General features: G+C 40.7%; 1 protein-coding gene across 3 annotated transcripts in view; it reads left to right on the top strand.

Moving 5' to 3' along the window:
• The window catches only part of LOC121299238 (neuroplastin-like), an 82,814-nt gene that overhangs the window by 38,546 nt on the left and 24,569 nt on the right, over positions 1-19,699 (top strand). For all 3 annotated transcript variants that reach the window (XM_041226893.1, XM_041226892.1, XM_041226894.1), the window contains 2 exons: positions 4,582-4,756; positions 8,940-9,034. In XM_041226893.1, the coding sequence (XP_041082827.1) occupies positions 4,582-4,756; positions 8,940-9,034 (270 nt within the window). The remainder of the gene's footprint in view (positions 1-4,581; positions 4,757-8,939; positions 9,035-19,699) is intronic.

Raw genomic sequence — 19,699 nt, 5'->3', positions numbered from 1 at the left:
CAGTATCCTGGTTCTGGAACCTGGGTGTCCAGTTTCAGGGCCTATACAGTATGTTCCATCATCACCAACCCTTTAGTTTTGCCACTCTCCCATAAAGGGAGTTTTGTGAAGCATCCAGGCCATTGTTGCCGTATGCAGTGTCTCCCAGCTCAGCCGTGGAAGACTGTAACTCCTTTAGAGTTGCCATAGGCTTCTTGGTGGCCTCCCTGACTATTGCCCTTCTCGCCCGGATACTCAGTTTTTGAGAACAGCTTGTTCCTGACAGATTCACAATTGTGCCATATTCTCTCCATTTCTTAATAGTAGACTTTACATCCAGAGACTGCAGTGAATAGTGCAGCTGACAACAAGGGAAAGACCTTGTGACAGCATGGAGAGACAGCTGGCAGGAGGAAAGAGACTTCATTGGGGCTGGCAAGGGTTAGCTACCCTGGTCAGCAGTATCCAGCTCTATGTTTTCAAAGGGAAACAGGATGCTGGAGACACCTGCCCAAGGCTTCTAAGAAATGAAAGAGAAAATTACCCTTACAGTCTGCGAGAGCGGGGGCGGAAGATGACTCAACGCTGGATAACACGGTTAACTACTTAGGAACGGAAACGGATATGAGAATAGAGAGTACTTCACAAAAGATTTGTTCAAGATCTGCAGTTAGCAAAGACATGGAACTTGAGGTTTGTGTCTGCAGCTGGAGCAAGGCGATAATGGTCAGGGGTTTGAAGATTCATCAAGGGAGAATGAAATGCTTGAGGGAGAAGGACAAGGGCCTCACATTGATCAGTACTTCTTACGAAGACAGTCAAGTGAGTCGAATGTAATCCAGCGACAGGAAGCAAACCACAGTTCGCAGGATATCGGCACCGTTGTCATAGATGTGAGGAGGACTTCCGTGGATACAACTAGTGATGATCCTAATGATCCTTGCAAACCCAGTCAGACAAACCAGCGTAAGAGAGAAAAGAACCTCAACGGGCACAGGCCTGGAGTTAAATGGCCAATAGCTTGTGAGAAAACTGTGTGGGACCCAGTAAATACGGATCTCTGTTTTACTTTGGAAAGGTTAAATGGAACATTGGAAAAGAAGCTGGACAAATTTGGGGACATCATCTACGCATATGGAAGTGAGAGGTTTGGAATTGAAAAAAGGAAGGAAAAAGTACAAACTATTCCTGGAAAGTCTAGATGGCAGCAGGAGATTGAACACTTAATTAGAGAAAGGAGGCAATTGAGGAAGCAATGGAAAGAAGCAGAACAAAGTCAGGAGGGACTCAGTCTGTTAAAAGGGTCATAAAAGATAAGCTTGTAACATTGCGCAGAACTGAGCGCCTACGGAAACGCTACAAAAAGAAAGAGCATGGGAGAACTAACTTTTATAAAGATCCATTCAACTTTGTAAAGAAGATATTCACCAGTGAGAAAAATGGCACACTAAAATCATCTACGTTCGAGCTGGAGAGATACTTGGAGGCAACACATACAGATTCAAAAAGGCAGGAGCCTATGTCAATTTCTTCAGCTATTCCACATATCAATCCACCCGAATACCAAATGGAGGACTTTGCATCATCATCTCCAGGGCCTAATGGAGTTCCATACAGAGTATACAAGAGTGCTTCTGGAGTTCTATGAATCCTGTGGAAATTGATGAAAGTGGCATGGGAAAAACAGGTTGTACCAAGAGCATGGCTCCGAGCAGATGGAGTCTTTTTACCAAAAGAAAAGGATTCTACATGCATCAGTCAGTTTTGTCCTATTTCCCTATTAAATGTAGAAGGCACGATTTTCTTTAGCATTATTGCTCAGAGATTGTCAACCTACCTATTGAAGAACTGCTTCATTGACACTTTGGTACAAAAAGCAGGCATTCCAGGTTTCCCAGGATGCTTAGAACACATCAGCGTAAATTACCTGCAACATTAAGGCACATTTTGACAGGATATAAGGTGGGCCAGCCAAGGACGGTTTACTTGGCGCCATGACCAGGTGCTGCGATGTTTGGCCTTAGCATTGGAAGACAAGCATAACCTGACCAATAAGTTGCCACCAGTTCCATCAAAGCATTGCACACAAAAGACAATATTCCTCCATCCAGGAGAGCAACCACCAAGGTGTTAAAATCAAGCCTCGCTCAGGACAACTGGAAGCTGCTAGAGACTGGAAGATGCTGGCAGATGTTGGTCAACGGCTTATTTTTCCACCTGAGATTGCCACCACTAACCTTCGACCAGACATTGTCTTGTGGTCTGGATCAGCACGCCTTGTTCATCTGGTAGAGTTAATAGTGCCATGGGAAGATGCTGTGGATGAGGTGTATGAGAGGAAGAACCTTTGGTATGCTCAACTAGCTGCTGAAGTGGAACAGCGAGGATGGAGAGTCCGAGTCTACCCATTGGAGGTGGGTTGTCGAGGATTTGTGGCACACTCTACAACCCAGTTTCTCAGAGATTTTCGGTTCAGTGGCCAAGAGTTGCGTCGCACAGTGAATAACTTATCTGAAGCAGCAGAAAGGAGCAGCAACTGGCTGTGGTTGAGACAGAAAGATTCTGGATGGGGATCTAAAGCACAATAGATAGAAAGCAATGCTGATGTAGAGATAAGTAAGCTGGGCTGAGCTGAGTGGGGGATGGAGGGGGGTGATGCTGGGACGCCAGAATCACTGTTGAGCCCTCTTGAGGTGTCGTGGGCTAGTCCACAAAACACCTAGGATGGAAGTTGCCTACTTGAAGACCCCAGAGATGTACCCTACTTAGCTCAATCCAGACGGTTGTCATGCTAATGCACTGGGGACACCGCACTGTGGTTGATCCCTGGAGCCAGCATCGCAGCCTTTGTGTGTGCTGATGTGCTGGGGAGGCAAAATGAGCTGATCCCTGGAACCAGCATTACACTTCAGCAATCAACATCAGACAGAAGGATATCTACATCATCAGATGGAGAACAACGCAAATGGATGGAGATGCAGGTGGATCACATTAGTTTACTGCAAAGCTATGTCTTAGTTGGTGCTTATCTTGGCAAGAGCCGAGTTCAAATCTGCAGTTCAACATCTACTCTCATGTAAAGGAAATCAAATCTGTGCTCCGGGGGATATTCAGTGCCTTGGAAATGTTCTTATATCCTACCCCAGATTGGTGCTTTTGAAGAACCTTATTCCAGATTTGCTTTGAATGTTCCTTCCTCTTCATGATGTAGTTTTTGTTAGGAAATGCACTAACCAACTGTGGGACCTCCCAGAGACAGGTGTATTTAACCTGAAATTTTGTGAAACACCTCAAAAATTGCACACAGGGGGACTCCATTCAACTAATTATGTGACTTCTGGTTGCACCAGAGCTTATTTAGGTGTGTCATAGGAAAGGGGGTGAATACTTATGCAATCAATTATTTTCTGTTTTATATTTGTAATTAATTTACAACAATTTGTACATTTTATTTTTCACTTTGACATTATAGACTTTTTTTGTGTTGATCAGTGGCAAAAACTCCTAATTAAATCCATTCTGATTCCATGTTGTAACACAATAAAATGTGGAAAAGTCCAAGGGGGGTGAATACTTTTGAGAGCCACTGATATATACATACAGTGTGTGTGTGTGTGTGTGTGTATATATATATATATATATATATATATATATATATATATATATATATATATATATATATATATATATATATATATATATATATAATTTTTAAGTAATTCATGTAGTACCTTTAGTACTGTAGAGAAATATCTCCTCCAGCAGCAGATATAAAAGGGTTTTGTTTTTATATCCCTCAGCCCCCACACTCATCATTCACATTATCCAAATATGCAGGCCTAGGAAAGACCATTCCATTCAAAACTACAGTCTGCTCTTGTACTATTAGAAAACAGAACTGCAATACCATATTTTAAGGCGTTCATTTTGACTAATTTTACAATGTCGAATGAAACTTTTAAATTGCAGTTTTACTGTTTGCCTTCCATTGCAAAAATCAACGTTATCTAATTCTGAGCCAAACCCCCCCACAGGCATGCAGTCTCACAGTGGAAGAGAGAGGAAGGTGCCTGCTCATACTCTCAGGATTTGCTCTGTGTGAGATTTGAACCACTAATCCTTTGGCTAGAGTGAATATGTTAACCAATGAGCCACCACACCACACAGTGTATGTTTTCACAACCATTGCAGTAACCCTTTCCCCATTCAGTAGCCGTGTCTGTGATTCAAGGTTCCTGTGTGTTAAAAACCCAAATTAAAGATATTTTAGGCCATACCATTGTGTTTAAGGGTCATGCCCAACATAGCACAACATTTTCATTCAGCTTATTGATATACTATACAGTCACAGAGATTAGGACCTCATGTCCCACATAGACTTAGACTGAGTGCGAGGCCTTGGACATGAAAGTAAGTTTATAGTCGGGAAGCTTGTGAGAAAGCTTAACAGGTAAGGTAATTTTTAAAATCTTGGGTACATCTTCCATGCCATGCCTTAGTTTTTAACCCTACATGTGCAATGCTGTCCCTGTGTTGGAGGCCCTGGTTTTGAACCCTATTTGTGCAATCCTGTTCCCTGTAGTGAGCCTGTCTGTGTTTCAGAGCCCCAGATCAACGCCTCTGATGATGTGGTCCTGCCCTCCGATTCAAACAGCCCACCCATCACCCTGCAATGCAACCTGACCAATGCATACTCCGTGCACAGCCAGAGCTACTGGATGAAGAACGGTGTGGAGATCGAAGGAACTAGGGCAGATGACATGAACACAGAGTACAGGTGAGTTTCGCGACGATCGGAGCAGTGCCTGGATACCAGAATTAACTTTTTGAAATTCCCAAATGTATCTAAAGCAGTTGACACGTGGTCCCCAGTAGTACACCTAATGGAATGATGGCAGGGGCTTGCTGGATTGAAGCTCCTAAAGCAATACAGCAGGGGCTTGCTGGACTGAAGCTCCTAAAGCATTGCGGCAGGGGCTTGCTGGACTGAAGCTCACGTTGCATTGATGATCTTGGGTGGGGACCCACTAAAGGCCTTCCCAGGTGGCAACCCCCCTCCCACTCCACCCCGCAAAGGACCCCACAGACTCAGATCAGATAGTGGCAGCTGGCAATTACTTTATCAGCGATTTAATAGTATCTGCTGCTGCCACTCTCCAGGCCTATACTGTCCCCTCCCTGGCCCCATGGACCTAAGCAATGGAAAGTTCTATATAAATAATGTCCTTAAATGCGAGGATCCACTGACGCCATGGAAGGGAATGCAAAGGATGGCAACAAAGGGCTATCATCTCTTTAGTGGCTGTAAGGCCAGCCAGCCAAATCCGTTTCTGCTGTAAAGATAGGTCAAGAGATGAGTCATCATTCAGCAAAAGTATCATAGAAGAGCAAGGGATATTCTTTTTGAGAATATTGGATAGAGAAGAGCAAACCTGATTCCAGAATACAGACACATCCAGACACACTCAAACCATATGTAAAAAGGTGTCCACTTAATGTATACATCAGGGTAGGGGTGAGTTTCATTTGAAATTGTCTTTGAGGGGTTAAATATATTTTATAAATAAAATTAAAATGGATCAGCTGATGATTAGGATTTTTGGAAAGCTTAGATTATTCCAAACAGTATCCCAGCAAATGTTTTCATTTGCAGAAATATGTCCCTATTCCGAATAGCATGAACTGCCAACAATTTATATGAGGCCCTTAATAGGTGAGTATAAAGTGTGGAGACCAGCCCCTTCATTTACTCCCTGTGTTCAGCATATCATGCAAATCATGAGGTGACAGTTCTGTCCCCCAGGGAACCCCACAGGCAAGCATTGCAGAGCGAAGACAAAGATAAAAAAAAAAGGAAAGAAGTACTCGGTAAATTAACACAGTTGTAGGTCTTGGGATGTGCAAAGGTGACGTCTTTAGCAATATCCCCTAGAGTGTAAATCCCCCTCTCCCTCCAATTCTGGAATATGGGTGAATGAGAATGCCATTTTGTTCGAAGGCTTGTGTGCTTTTCCACCAGGTGCTATACCGTAATCAAATAAGAAATTATGGGACCAAAGCATAATTTGCATTGCTTAAGGGGAATACCAAGTCTTGAAGTCTATATGGAAATACTAAGTTTTCCTCTAACTGTCGCCATGAAACAGTAGTGTTAGGATTGAGTCACACCATGATTGGGCAGAGCATGGATGACCAAAAATAATATTTGAAGTTTGGTAAAGACAGTCCACCTTAGGATTTCTCACGATATAATGTAGAGAATTTGATATGTGGCCGCTTCCCTCTCCCATATGAATTTAGAGGTTATAGAATGCAGTTTATCCCAATAACCAATAGGGGAAGCATCTAACAAAAAAAAAATTGAAGCGTAGGAGTATATTCATTTTTATTATGAAGATACAGGCATAGAGAAAATCAGGAAGATGCATTTCTCTGTTTAAATGGCCCTCAACTTGTCTAAATATCTTAATAAAGTTAGTTAGTACAATAGAATGTAAAGAGGGATAGATTTCTACAGCGAGATATTTAAAATGCTTAACTATCGGTACGTTTGAGGGCCAGTTCATTTTATATCAGGATAGTGCACTGTCCACTTCGGAAATCATAAAGACCATTTCAGAAATCACAACGACCGTTTCAGAAATCATCTCAGGCATTCTGAAATATAATCCAAACATTAGTCAAAAATAGAAATAAAAAAAAAAGCGTACAGTAATTTAAGCAGACATACCATGTCCATTATTTATTTATTTTTTTGCGAGTTTATTCATCATGTGACTTCACTCCGTGTCTCTGCTGAAACTGGCGGCTGCACCAACGAAGAAAAAAAAATCTATGAGGATGGTGCGATAGTATTCTTAAAGTTTTGCTGTAATTCGCGTGATCATGTATGAGTCAATACCATTAAATATAATAATGCCAGTCCCGTAAACACATGGAGAATAAGAAAGCAAATAAGATGGCAACAATGGAAGCACTGCATTCTTCTTCTATGCTGAAAAACTAAGACCTAAAGTACTGCGCTCAAGGCAGACTTTTCTTGAAGTAAGTCAGCTAAATTAATAGTCCTGTAGCCAAGTCAGAACAGCCGCGTCCAAAGAACCAAAACGAAATCCAAAAACAGCGGCAGGACAAGCTTAGTGGATGGAGCAGGATTCATCGGAGCTCCAGCTGACACCATGAAGACCTTTGCCTCACCTCATCAGATTCCATCTCTTCAGAAAAACAGGGACATGTCAGATGCACCACAAGGCTGAGAAGATCCAGAGATGTGCCTCAGTTGGATCTGAAACAGATCAGTTTGCGAGCCATGAATGATCTTCAGAGCTGAGGGATATAACAGAAAGGCCTGCAAACCCTGGGAGCGAGCTAGACTCATCGGCTGTGAAAAGGCCCATCTGCGCTGGGCTGTGTAGTTGCTGTAGTCGAGGTAGAATCTGAGGCCCTTTCCAGTGTGATGAAGAGAATCCTTCCTAACAGCCTGAAGTATGAGCTGGCGTTCTGTATAGCGGAGAACATTAAAAATAAGTGTTTGTGGTTTGTCAGTCATCCTGGACTTGTCTGTATATATGCGATGTGCCCCCTCAATTTCAATGTTCTTGCCCGTGACAGACTAGCTTGGTTGAGCTTTGGTTAGGAAATTGATGGCATTCTTGCCTTCTGATCCTTTATCTAGGCCCACAAGGCACAAATTATTATGCCAGTTCATATCCTGTAGCTCCTCAATCTTTGCTTCTATACGGTCGACCCTGGAGTTAGAAAGAGAGATCGCTTTCGTATTGGCATCTATCGAACAGCGGACCAGAGACCTGATGATTAAAATAGATTGAAAAGTAAACTAGGTGAAGGGTAGAGAGGAGCGAGATCTGAAAGCTGTCATTGCCAAAAGTCACGTGATCCCCACAATGAGCCCTATATAAAAAACAGTGATGTTGTGCGCCTGCAAACTAAAGGGTTCATTTTTAGGACTACAGGACTAAAATAACAATTTGCTGAAAAGAACTTTGAACACAGCACCAGCCCATATAAAATATTCTATACAGTGCCTATAGAAAGTATACACCCCTTTCAAAATGTTCACCTTTTGTTGCCTTATAGCTTGGAATTAAAATGCATTAAAAATATATATATTTTTATATCATTTATCTACACATCCTTCCTCACAACTTCCAAGTGAAAAAAATATTCTAGACATTTGTAAAAATGTAATTAAAAATAAAAACTAAAATAGCTACTGACAACGAAATGTAAAAAAAGTTCGAGGGGGTGAAGACTTTCTATAGTGTATATGTGTATATAATAGAAACTTCAAATAATTTACAGCAAGACTAGGTGTGGGGATTGTATTGCCCATCTTTCCTCACTCAGACCCCTTACTGACTAAATAGAAAATATGCTAAAAATTTTAATGAGCAAATTGTGTCCTTTTTTTAGGAAAGCAGTCCAACTGGGGATGGGGAGTTTGTTGCTGGATTACTTCACTTAGTGAGCAAGACTACTTTCTCATTAAATATCTTTGTGTGCCTGAATAGATAATTGTCTCCTCTGGGGTTGAGGAGATTTTCAACAAGGGCTCTGCCATCTTTGGAAACATTACCATCTTCATCTGTTCCTTGTTAGAAGGTCCTACAGTTTATATATTAATCTAAATATTTTCGCCATATTGTTTGCTAATTCTGCTGATACACCGTGCATTGAACTTATAAACAGAAAGGCGCTTTTCTAAATAAAATATTTCTCAGTGCAATACACAGGGTCCAGGCAGCATTTGGGATGACCAAGGGAGGATGCTGTACAAGCTCAGAAATGATCTTAAAATCCTATTAAAGCAGTGCTAACCAATGCTGTCAGATATATTTACTTTATAATGCTTTGAAAACCTACTACATTTATAACATAAACTGTTCGATGGACTGTAATGTATGCTGCTGATACATCTTGTTTCAATTTAAATTGTTCAGCATTAAAAAGCCAAGAGCAGACGATTCAGGAGAGTACCTGTGTGTGTATACCTTTGAAGACGCTCCACCGGCCAACGCTACCATTGAAATAAAAGGTAAGCACATCTCCCTGTATGCTACACACACTGCCATTGAAATAAAAGGGAAGCACATCTCCCTGTATGCTACACACACTGCCATTGAAATAAAAGGGAAGCACATCTCCCTGTATGCTACACACACTGCCATTGACATAAAAGGGCAGCACATCTCCCTGTATACCACACAACCTTAGTCAGGTAGGTGGAGATAAAGTGAAATTCAAGGGGGTATCATTGTTGGTAGTCGCCATTTCAGAACATGCTTTGGGGAAAATGAGGAACAAGTGAGGTAAAAGGAAGAGCAGCCATTCTGCACTGGTGGTCCATTGTTCCATGTTGTTGCCAGCGACAGCGAGTGGAAGAAGTACAGGCGTGGAAAAGTACAGAGCAGTTTAGAAGCAGTAAGGAGAAATTGCATCTTTAATTGCTTTAATCAGAAAACACAGGACATTGGGGAAACACAGCAGCAGCTCAAAGTCAAACAGCCGCGTGTGTTTTTCTGATAACAAACAAGCTGAAACTCGGAGCAGCTGATTCAAATTCAGCGCCGTTCTGAGACACGGGCGAGGGGAGGAGCCAACAGCACAGCAGAACAACGCAGTTAAACGAGGCAGTCTTCCCAGCGACAGCGAGTGGGAGAAGTACAGGCGTGGAAAAGTACAGAGCAGTTTAGAAGCAGTTTGAAAGCAGGCTGACGGCTGCAGAAGAAACTAAACTTCCAAAAAAAAAAACCTCAACATGGTCTTTAAGCCAGTAATCTGTGACACCTGCTTGATGTGGGAAATCCGAGAAAACCCAGCGGAGCTAAACCAAGTGTGCGTAAAGTGCTGCGAGATCCAGGATTTGCATAAACTAGTAAGTATGCTAGAAATGGAGCTGGAAGAAGTGAGACAGCAACAGTATCTTGAGGAACTGGCACACCCACAATTCCTGGAAGTCTGCATCACCCCTAACCGACTGAAAGCCACCAGGGAGATAGAAGGTCAGAACAGTTGGGTTCAGGTAGGCAGAAGCAGGGAAAAAAAGAAACTTCGTCAAACACAACCACCAGAAATCAAAACAACCAACAGATTTGAGTCACTTCAGAATTTTGATGAGCAGAACCAACAACAAGAGAATGAAAGGAACAACATCCAGGACCCTATTGACAGTGGTGACCAGACAGCAAAAAGAAGGGAGGTCATGATTGTTGGGGACTCCATATTGAGAAACACAGCAAGTTCAATTCGCAGTTTGGACCCCCTTACTACAACAGTGTGCTGCCTTCTGGGAGCCTCGGTCAAGCACATCACTGAGAACGTGGACAGGCTCCTAGAACGAACAGGAGACGACCCGGTAGTAGTCGTCCACATCGGTACAAACAACATTGGAAGAGACAGACCAAAATCCCTGCAAAACAAATTCAGAGAGCTAGGAAGGAAATTAAAAGAGAAAACCAAAACTGTGGTATTTTCTGGTATACTACCGGCACCTTGCAAAGGACCATATGGACAGCTGGAAATAATTAATCAAAACGCATGGCTGAAGACGTGGTGCACACGGGAAGGCTTCACCTATCTTGATCATTGGACCACATTCTACAACGAGGACTATCTGTATAGACGGGACGGACTGCACTTAAATAACAAGGGAACCAGTCTACTTGGAGAAAAAAATCCTCGAGCAGGTTCAGAAGCATTTAAACTAGAAAGGAAGGGGGGAGAAATCAACAAAAAAACAGAAGGGAGACCACATCAAAACAAGAACAACAACTCAGGTAAGACAACCATTAAATGTATTTATCTAAATGCTAGAAGTATCAGAAACAAAATTCTAGAACTTGAAGCTACTGCACTAACAAGTAACTATGATATGATAGGTGTTACTGAAACTTGGTTGTCTGAGTGATGGGGACGAATATAATATTTGTGGGTATACACTGTATAGGAAAGACAGGCAGGACAGAAGAGGAGGAGGGGTAGCGCTATACATAAGAAACAGTCTTGAAGCCCAGGTGGGCTGAAGCCCTGGGCTGAATGGCCTCCTCTCGTTTGTAAACTTTCTTATGTTCTTAAAGATACCAGAATTTTAATAAGAGTTGTGATTGGGATAAAAAGGGGAAATAAATGCAACCCTCATTTTGACTCAGTGTAGCTCACTTCCAGTGAGGGAAGGAGAGAGAAAGAGAGAGTACGCAGACCCTGCCTGCTGTGATCCTCAGCAGGTTTTTTCTTATATTATCTTATATAACACTAAATCCTCTGTAATCCTGTACAATCTGGGTGGCCGGGAGCGAGCTGGGGATGACAGGCACTAATGGGGACATGAATAACGAACTGCCGCCTTCTTATCCAGGGGGGCGGGAAGGGCGCATGTCTTGAAAGGTGTCAGGTAACGAGTTGGTGGGTGTCATAAATTGGGAATTCCATCCAGTTAGAACAGATTTAAAACACACCACATTAATTGAAGGGTTCCACGTCAGGTGAATTCTTATACCTCTTAATTGAACCGATGTACTGATTTGACATTGTCCTAAATTTGCGTGATCCCTGCAATACATTGAAACTGCTGCAGGTTACTGAAGTACAGTACCATTTCTAACCAAGTTCACCCAACAGTGCAGAACCCTGTTCGCAATCTAGCCGAGCAGGTTTGGGATAAATGAACAGCAACGTTTCTAATCAAGTTCACCCAGCAATGCAGAACCCTGTTTGCAATCTAGCTGAGCAGGGTTTGGGATGAACTTGAACATCCTGAATGAATCCTGAATGAATGGGTGTAGCCTTTCTTTTCTATTTTTCCTATTCAGGGGTACCAAGATATTTATTATTTGACTAAAATCCCCACCCACAGCCTTTCTGTAAATCACTTGTCATTTTTGTCGGTACTGTACATAGCACTCTGAAATTTTTCATTTGATTTATAAAATGTGTTTTATTAATTGAAAAGCTGAAGAAGTACTCCGATAGATTTAGCATTGCTGTATCTCCATTTTAAACCTGCTGCTGTATTACAGGATTACTGCCATTTCCTGGATTTATAAAGACACTGAAATGGGTGAGGCATTGTTTGTAATAACTCTGCAATATTAACAGGCAAAATACAACATGCACGGCTTACAGGAAGCACTATCTCAAAGGGGTTTGAGTTCTACAGGTTGAAAGAATATCTTGTTTGATTTAATTCTGACTGGATTGATTATGATTAGAAAGATGTGTCTGTATTTCATCTCTCCGTTTCAAGGACATGTAAATGCCGTTGTATTGCAGTGCTCTCGCTAAGTTCTGTTTTTGCTTTGTTCCTGAATCGGACAGCAGTTCTCTCCCGTCAGTGTCCCTGCTTTCTGCTCTTGTGGAAAGCCTCTGAGAGCATGTTCTGTGTTACTGCTTGTGTCCTGCGGCTGGAGCAACAGAGATGGATCTAATTGGATTTTAATCTGTAAAGTCTTTAGAATAACCTGAGAGAACAGCCAGCATTTATTATCCCCAAATGACAAGAATATAATGAAAGCAGTGTTCATGCATATTTTTCACTGTAGAGTTTTATCTGTATCGTTGAAGACAAAAGTATTGGTACCCTACACTTTACAAGATCATTTAAGAACACAGTTCAGGGAATGGACACATTCATCTGATTTGAAGATCAAATGAATGCAGCCATGTATTAAAAATTCTACAAAGTACAATGATACCATCTGAAATAAATTAGTCATTTATAATTTGAAACATAAAACACAGCAATTTTCTAATCAAGTTTCTCTGAAGTACAGTACAAGCCATGAACTACTGGGCCTCCAGTGATGTGACAGCCAGTGAGAATAATATTTTTGCATGGCTTTAGAGGAAAGGAGAATTAAAAAAAGGCAACTACCCAGCTCTACCCTACACGAGGAGCTGCCACTGCTCCACTCACCCATAAAAACACCCGGGTTGCCAAGGAAAGTGGGACAATGCACCCCCCCCCCCCCCCCCCCCCCCCGTCTCCAGTATGCCACAAACAGCAACAGATGGCGAATAGTTGGAGATTAAGTCCTGGAATCCGGTTTTGTCTTTTCAAATGGCAGGATTTTATTGTGTTTTCTTGGATTGCTAATCTCTTGGGGTGGTCTGTAGGTTTTGTTTTTAATCAGAAGGGACGATTTTGTCTGTCTGTCACACACACAGAGGCTCCAGCTCCATCAGTCCACTCACATACAGAGAAGAGAGCAGACCACTGCTCCCATGGGGGGGGGGCAGAGCAAGGTTGTGTAAATGACATGGCCCGCACCCAACAATAACACACACACACACAAACACTACCAAGGACCAGATGAAACAAAAGTCTGCCAACCTGAACTCACCCATTCGCTACAATATATTGATATTGAACTTACATTCATGAAGAGATATTTAAATTTTTTCGAGTACTCAAGTAATAAATGAGTGCTCAAGTAATTATAATTATTTAGAGTAGTACTCTTATCTATCTGTCTATCTATCTATCTATCTATCTCAGGTCTCAAAGTTGGCCGAAATCCTTAGGGTAGCCAAAAAAAAAAAGAAGGGGCAAAGTAAACACTCTTAGTTAAAATATTTCAGCAACTTCAGTTTTTCTCCCCACTTGATTAAATCTACACTCAAGTGGTTTTTTTAAGCAACATCTATTTAATAATTGCTTGAGACACTCCAAACGGCAGTTTAGCATTTTATGGTTGCAGAACATGATATTATACCTAGGGCTTCTAGTTTTATTTTTGATCACGTGAGCCGATTTGCTTTCTTAATCAAACTCTAATTACCAAATTAAGCTGTTTGTTTAACAAACTATGTGCATTGATCTCGCCTGATCCCATTTGAACCTGCATTTTGTTCTGGCTATAATCGCCGAATTCAGTTTATTTATTTCCACCGTGTTAGTTTCTAGTAGTGCATTTCTAATTTAAACAAACAATCTGATATTCAGTTAAGGCTTAACAACTATTAATTAATGTTTAATGGGAGGGAGAGAGATGGAAAATAAAAACCAAAAACTAGAAACACTAATTATAACTTACTGTATAGAATATGGATATGAGATTTCCTGTAACCTGATTGGTCAACAAGAGTGCCTTAATCCACTGTAAAGCCGCCCGAATATACAGTTTAATCACCGTTCCAAATCAATCTGCTTGAAAAAAACAAATACAGTACAGCATGCATTCGCTTGTGTAATTTACCTTTTTCTGGTTTATTAAAGAAAATCTCCGTTCTCGTTGTACGCACCCTATGAACACTATCTGTCTATTTAAATTTAGTATAGCAAAAGTAAAAAAAAAAAAAAAAAAAAAAAAAAAAAAAAACACACACAACAAAAACTAATGCTTCATAAAATCAGGGGAAGAAAAAAAAAATAAAAAAAAAACTATCCGCAAAACAAGGTTTTATTACATACCTGAAATACCCACTCCCAGTCGCCGATGGCGAATGCATATTTAATATTCAGAACAAGAATAGTGGGGCCAGTGATTAGGTTGGGAAAAGAGACTAAAACCGTGGCTGTTTTTTTTCTGCAATGCATGCAGTATGTGAGCCCCACCTAGTGGCTGGAACTTGAACCACGACTGTTGGAGACAAACCTGCTTCACAACCCACTGAGAATATACAGTGTCATAAAATAGCAGGGTAATAATTCTATTCGCATTTGAATCAAATTACAATATTCAAACAAACCTTAACTGAAATGTTCCAGGCCAGGTTCAGACTGCCATGCCAGAATTTTGAACTTTATATAAATATATTTTTTAATTTGTAAAGAAAATGGAAGTCAGTCATTCAAATTTTCAAATCACAGCAACACCATATTTCATTTAAAAGCTTAGAAAGTGAAGAACATTATTTTCATGCTGTTTACAGAATTCTGAACATGGTAAATTGTAAAAAGGTACAGAATTGTCAGGAAAAAAAAGGTTTCCCTCCTAATAAAACTTTATTCTCCTACTCTCCCATTTCAGTGTTTCAGGTCTAAAACTAAATTGTAAATAAAACAAAGTGACCTGTAAAAACAACAAGACCAATAAACAGATTAACAAACAAACATATTTAAACAAACCACTGTTGGGCCACAACTTTGTTTTATTTTATGGTGTGTGCCAGAATTTAAAACATGGTGCAGCACAAAGTGAAATGTTCCCACAAGGTATAGAGTGGTACCTTGTCTCCACTCACTTTCTGGACTCGCCCTTCTGATGTCGGTGCCCTGAACCCTAATTGCACACGATGCACTGACGAAGTACTGCCTTGTTTTTTTTGGATTTGGAGAGGATGAGGCTTGGGAATTGGCGAGCAGTCAGCCTCACTAGTTGTACTGTGGTGCTTGGCCTGCCTCCCTGATCACCTGCACTGGGGTCTGCACGGCTCTGTTGCAAAAAGTTCATATGAAAGGAAAGCACAGTCGATGGCTTCTGTGAATATAACATGTGTGCATTAAGAATTGCCACATCAATAAGGTGGAAGGCAAGCTTTTTATACCATTTAGTGGCTTTCCACAGAAAGCTGTAGTACTTCAGCAGCTGGTTGCTTCTGTCAACCCCTCCCATGATGGCATTATAAGCCACAGTCACCTGGGCTTTGTGGATGAGTTGGCCTTCGTTGGTCTTCTTTCCTGTATTTACCTTACTGGTGTCATTGCAGTTTGAAAGCATGGTGACATAATTCTAGTCACGCCAGCACAGTGCCATCAGCTTGTCAGTGGTGCGGTAAGTTACCTCTCCTTTCTGCAGTGGTGTTCCATCTAATTTTATGTGTAAATCTTTGGGTATACCACGGCAATTACCACGCACCGTACCCAGACAATGTATCTTCCTGTCATATAGAGACAGACACAGTTCAGGACTGTTGTAGTCGTGGTCTACAGCTAATCAGTATCCCCTATCTAAAAGCCCCTTCATGAGCTCCATCACAACACCAAAATTGGAACCATATTGACCATCAAGCAGTTGCTGGTCTTGCCCAGAATACAGCATGTATTTCCTTGTGTAGCCGGTCTTCACCTCACAAAAGCTCATAAGACTTCAACCCCAAAGCGTGCACGTTTGTTTGGGAGGTACTGCTTGAAATAAAGCCTTCCTTCTTACAGCAAAAGAAACTCATCCATTGCGCAGGTGTGTAGACGCTGGTGAATAAGGTTGAAATGCGGTCAAAGAAGGGGAGATCATTTTCAGACCTGACAGCTTGGATATCCTGGAAGCGCAGTACCTGAAGGATTTGCTTATAGTGGTTCAGGCTCATGACGGGTTGCCAAAGACGGGAGTACTGATGGTGGGGTCCCTGTTGAGTGAGGGCTTCTTCACTATCCCCATCAAGAGTGAAAGCCCAAAAAACTGCCACAGGCCATCTAAGGTGACATTTTCCCAGCCCCTCATCTTTGCATGGTTGTTATCAGCTGGTATTTTCTCCATCTGTTCCTGGACAAATGTATTGGTCTGCTTCTGAATGTTCAACAGCACATCATGGGTGAGAAACAGCTTCAGATAATCCAGCCATTTGTGTATTTATCCCAGGAACACCAGTGAATGAGAATTTTTGTGGCTGCCTGTCTTCAGTGTACCAGCTCTCCTGTACAGTACCCCCGAGAGCTGGACGATGCAACTCTGCCTCTCTTACTTGCCCGACCACATCCATGACCTCTTTCTCCAAGAGAGACCTCTGCTTGCACACTGGAGCTTGCAGCTGTATTACAAAGGGGAGCATTGTTAGACAGCGTAATAATAATAATAATAATAATAATAATAATAATAATAATAATAATAATAAACTTTATAAAACAAAATTATTATTATGACATCACCACTAACTTTAGTACAGTTACAAAATTTCCAGTAAAACTTGTAAAGAAATCATATACAGCTTTGATCAGTCCTGCTATAAAACTAATTATTCCACTTTTGTCTTCTTCATACACCAAATATGGCAAGTCAAAACTTCTGTTTACCTTATCTAGTTTCTACATGTAAAGACATCTAGTAAACGTCAGTATTATGATCTTTTTAGGCAAAACAGAAAATGCAGAATAATGGAAGTATCCTTATTAAAGTTTACTGTGGTACAAAATCTTTTTAGGCAAGAATAATGAATAATTCAAATGTAGCAACAGTTTCATTAATCACATCAAGTGTCGTTTCAGTAAATCAGGTAAGTATGGTAAAGCCACCATACCGGGCAAGAAAAAAAAAAGAACACACAGTAAACATGCATTCTTGTTTTTTTCATACGTGTGAAGAAAAGAAATGATAACTGCAAAATGACCGTGCCTAATATATGATCAACTTTTACTGGCACGAGTATACGTATTTGCTTGTTTCAGTAAAACAAAACGAAAACATCATTTTTGTTGTGGTTGTGTGGTTTATAGGACGTCCACCCATACGTCTATACGAACTGGAACGGGGAGACCGACCTTAGGACTTTGAAGTTGCCCTTAAACTGAAGGACTTCATCAAATGTGAATTGAGCCTAAACCTTGTGCATTAAATTCGGGATTCTGGTGACTTAATTATCTTTAACAGCAGCAGACCACCTAATTAATAGCACTCCGTCGTACTGATTTATGTTATTATCGAAAATTGTTAAATTTTATTTATTTATTTTATTAATAGTTTTAAAAATATATATTTTAAAGTTTCTTTATAGTTTCTAATAGTATATCACCTTCTCCCACTGAAATCATTAATACTGAGCAGCTGTTCACTATTCCTGACACCAGACAGCGTGAACACTGGATCAGTGTTGTTATTTAATTGGGAGAGTCAATGTAAATTAGGGCTATATATTACTAATTAATAGGATATAAATAGCATCTTTTAAATATTGAGAACTGAAATATCATTTTGTACAAAATAAAAATAAATATTTTGAATAAACCTACACAGGTTTATTCAAGATATTTATTTTTATTTTGTAAGATTTGTATTATCACAATGATTCGGATAATTAAGAAGCAGTATAAATTAAGCAAGTGCTTAGTGCTCAATTCACATGTTTATTGCTTTCAGTTTAAGGGCAACTTAAAAACCATGTCCCGTCCCAAAGTGTTCCGGAATTATGGGGCCAGGTGGCAACCCTACACTGCAGACAAATGTCTACAGATCACTAGTAATATTGAGCTAATAAACCATTTGGTGTCGGATGTATTAAAACGTTTGCAAATGATACTTTGTGTAAAACACATTATTTGAGGTAAACTCCATTTATGGTAATTTGTACAATTTGTAAACAAAGAAAACATATACCGAACTGTTCTGGCTGACAAGACTGGCTTGAAGCTTTAAATATTATAAAGTATCTACCTAAATAACTATCGATAAGTGATCAGTCTTACAGGTAATGTTTAAACACAGTAGATAAGCCAACTTGCAAGGAAACCGATAACACACAACGTGTCCTTACTGCTTTGAGCAAGAACTTAAAATAACATACAATATAAATCATGAATCGTCTTACCTTCAGTATCGCTGGATTCTTCTCCAGTTACCACTGTGAAAGTAGGAACCAAATCCTCATGATCCTTCATCCTCCAGATCCAGAGCCTCGCTCCCACTGGAGTATCAAAATCACTCCCATTCTCCAAAACTAACTGCATTGCAGTCGTTGCATCATTTTTGCGTGATCGCTTGCCGAATACCATTTTAATAACCTTTACTTCACTGCTCGCACATGTAGCTCTCTCATCTCTGCTTTCACTTCAAACAATAGACTCACCCGGGTTCAGAGTTCATCTCACTTAAGCTAACCAGTACCCAAAGATCACATTTCACTCAGTGCCATTTTAAATAATGCAAATCAGACAGCGCTGTATCAGAAGGGGGCCCGAAATATCAGGGCACGTTCCTGAGGTCAATGTAAACAGGGTGTGGGAGGGAGGAGAACACTGAACATAGTGATTACCCCGTGTAGTTTAAAATGGTGATCCATGGCCAATACCCCACAAACCTTAGGGTTATGTTATTATTGTGTGTGTTTGAAGTTAGCGACCCAGGAGACCCCTGTGGCAGGCATCCATTCAGTGCGCGAGACGGCCATGCTCCTATTAACAGTATGCTACAGAAAATACTCCAATTTAAATTGCTATAAAACTTGACACTACGACAGGAAGGCACCCCTTTCACTGCATGGCACACAGACAGCCGCTGAATAACTGATTTGGTTGTCATGAAAGAATGTGAACTCTCCAGGTGAAATAACCATGGGAGTTCAACACTATGTGAAAGGATGACTTGTAAACAGAGATATAGCAAGCCTAAAGTAGTATCAGATATCGTACTGGAACTGCATTTGTATTTGAGTTGAGTGGAAGTGCATGGCAAGTCAAATGTATGGAATTATTTTGCTAGCTTCTTTAACTGTAAAAACTGACTTTGTAACCTTTGTTTTTGGTACCAAACTCAGGATGTAAACACACACAACTCATCTTTAAGGTGATTTTAGTTACTTTGAGTTACCTGCCTGGCTTATTTAAGTTCAGGAGTGGACTGACTGGACTGTCATGAACTGTTAGGTAAGGCATACAGTACAAACTGTTAAAATGACACCACCTAGTGGAGGTCAAGTAGACTGCTACTAGAAGCGTGTGAAACGCAGTAAAATCCGTCTTTAGTTCAAGTTATTGGTTGTATCTGGGGCTGTACAGAATATCAACTTTCGTAAATAGTGTTTTAAATGCTACAGAGTATACTTAGCAATAGAATGT

Source organism: Polyodon spathula, chromosome 24 (assembly GCF_017654505.1).
Source record: "Polyodon spathula isolate WHYD16114869_AA chromosome 24, ASM1765450v1, whole genome shotgun sequence".
Taxonomy (NCBI): domain Eukaryota; kingdom Metazoa; phylum Chordata; class Actinopteri; order Acipenseriformes; family Polyodontidae; genus Polyodon; species Polyodon spathula.
The sequence above is the reverse complement of the archived record's forward strand: the minus strand, read 5'-3'. Positions and strand labels throughout refer to the sequence as shown.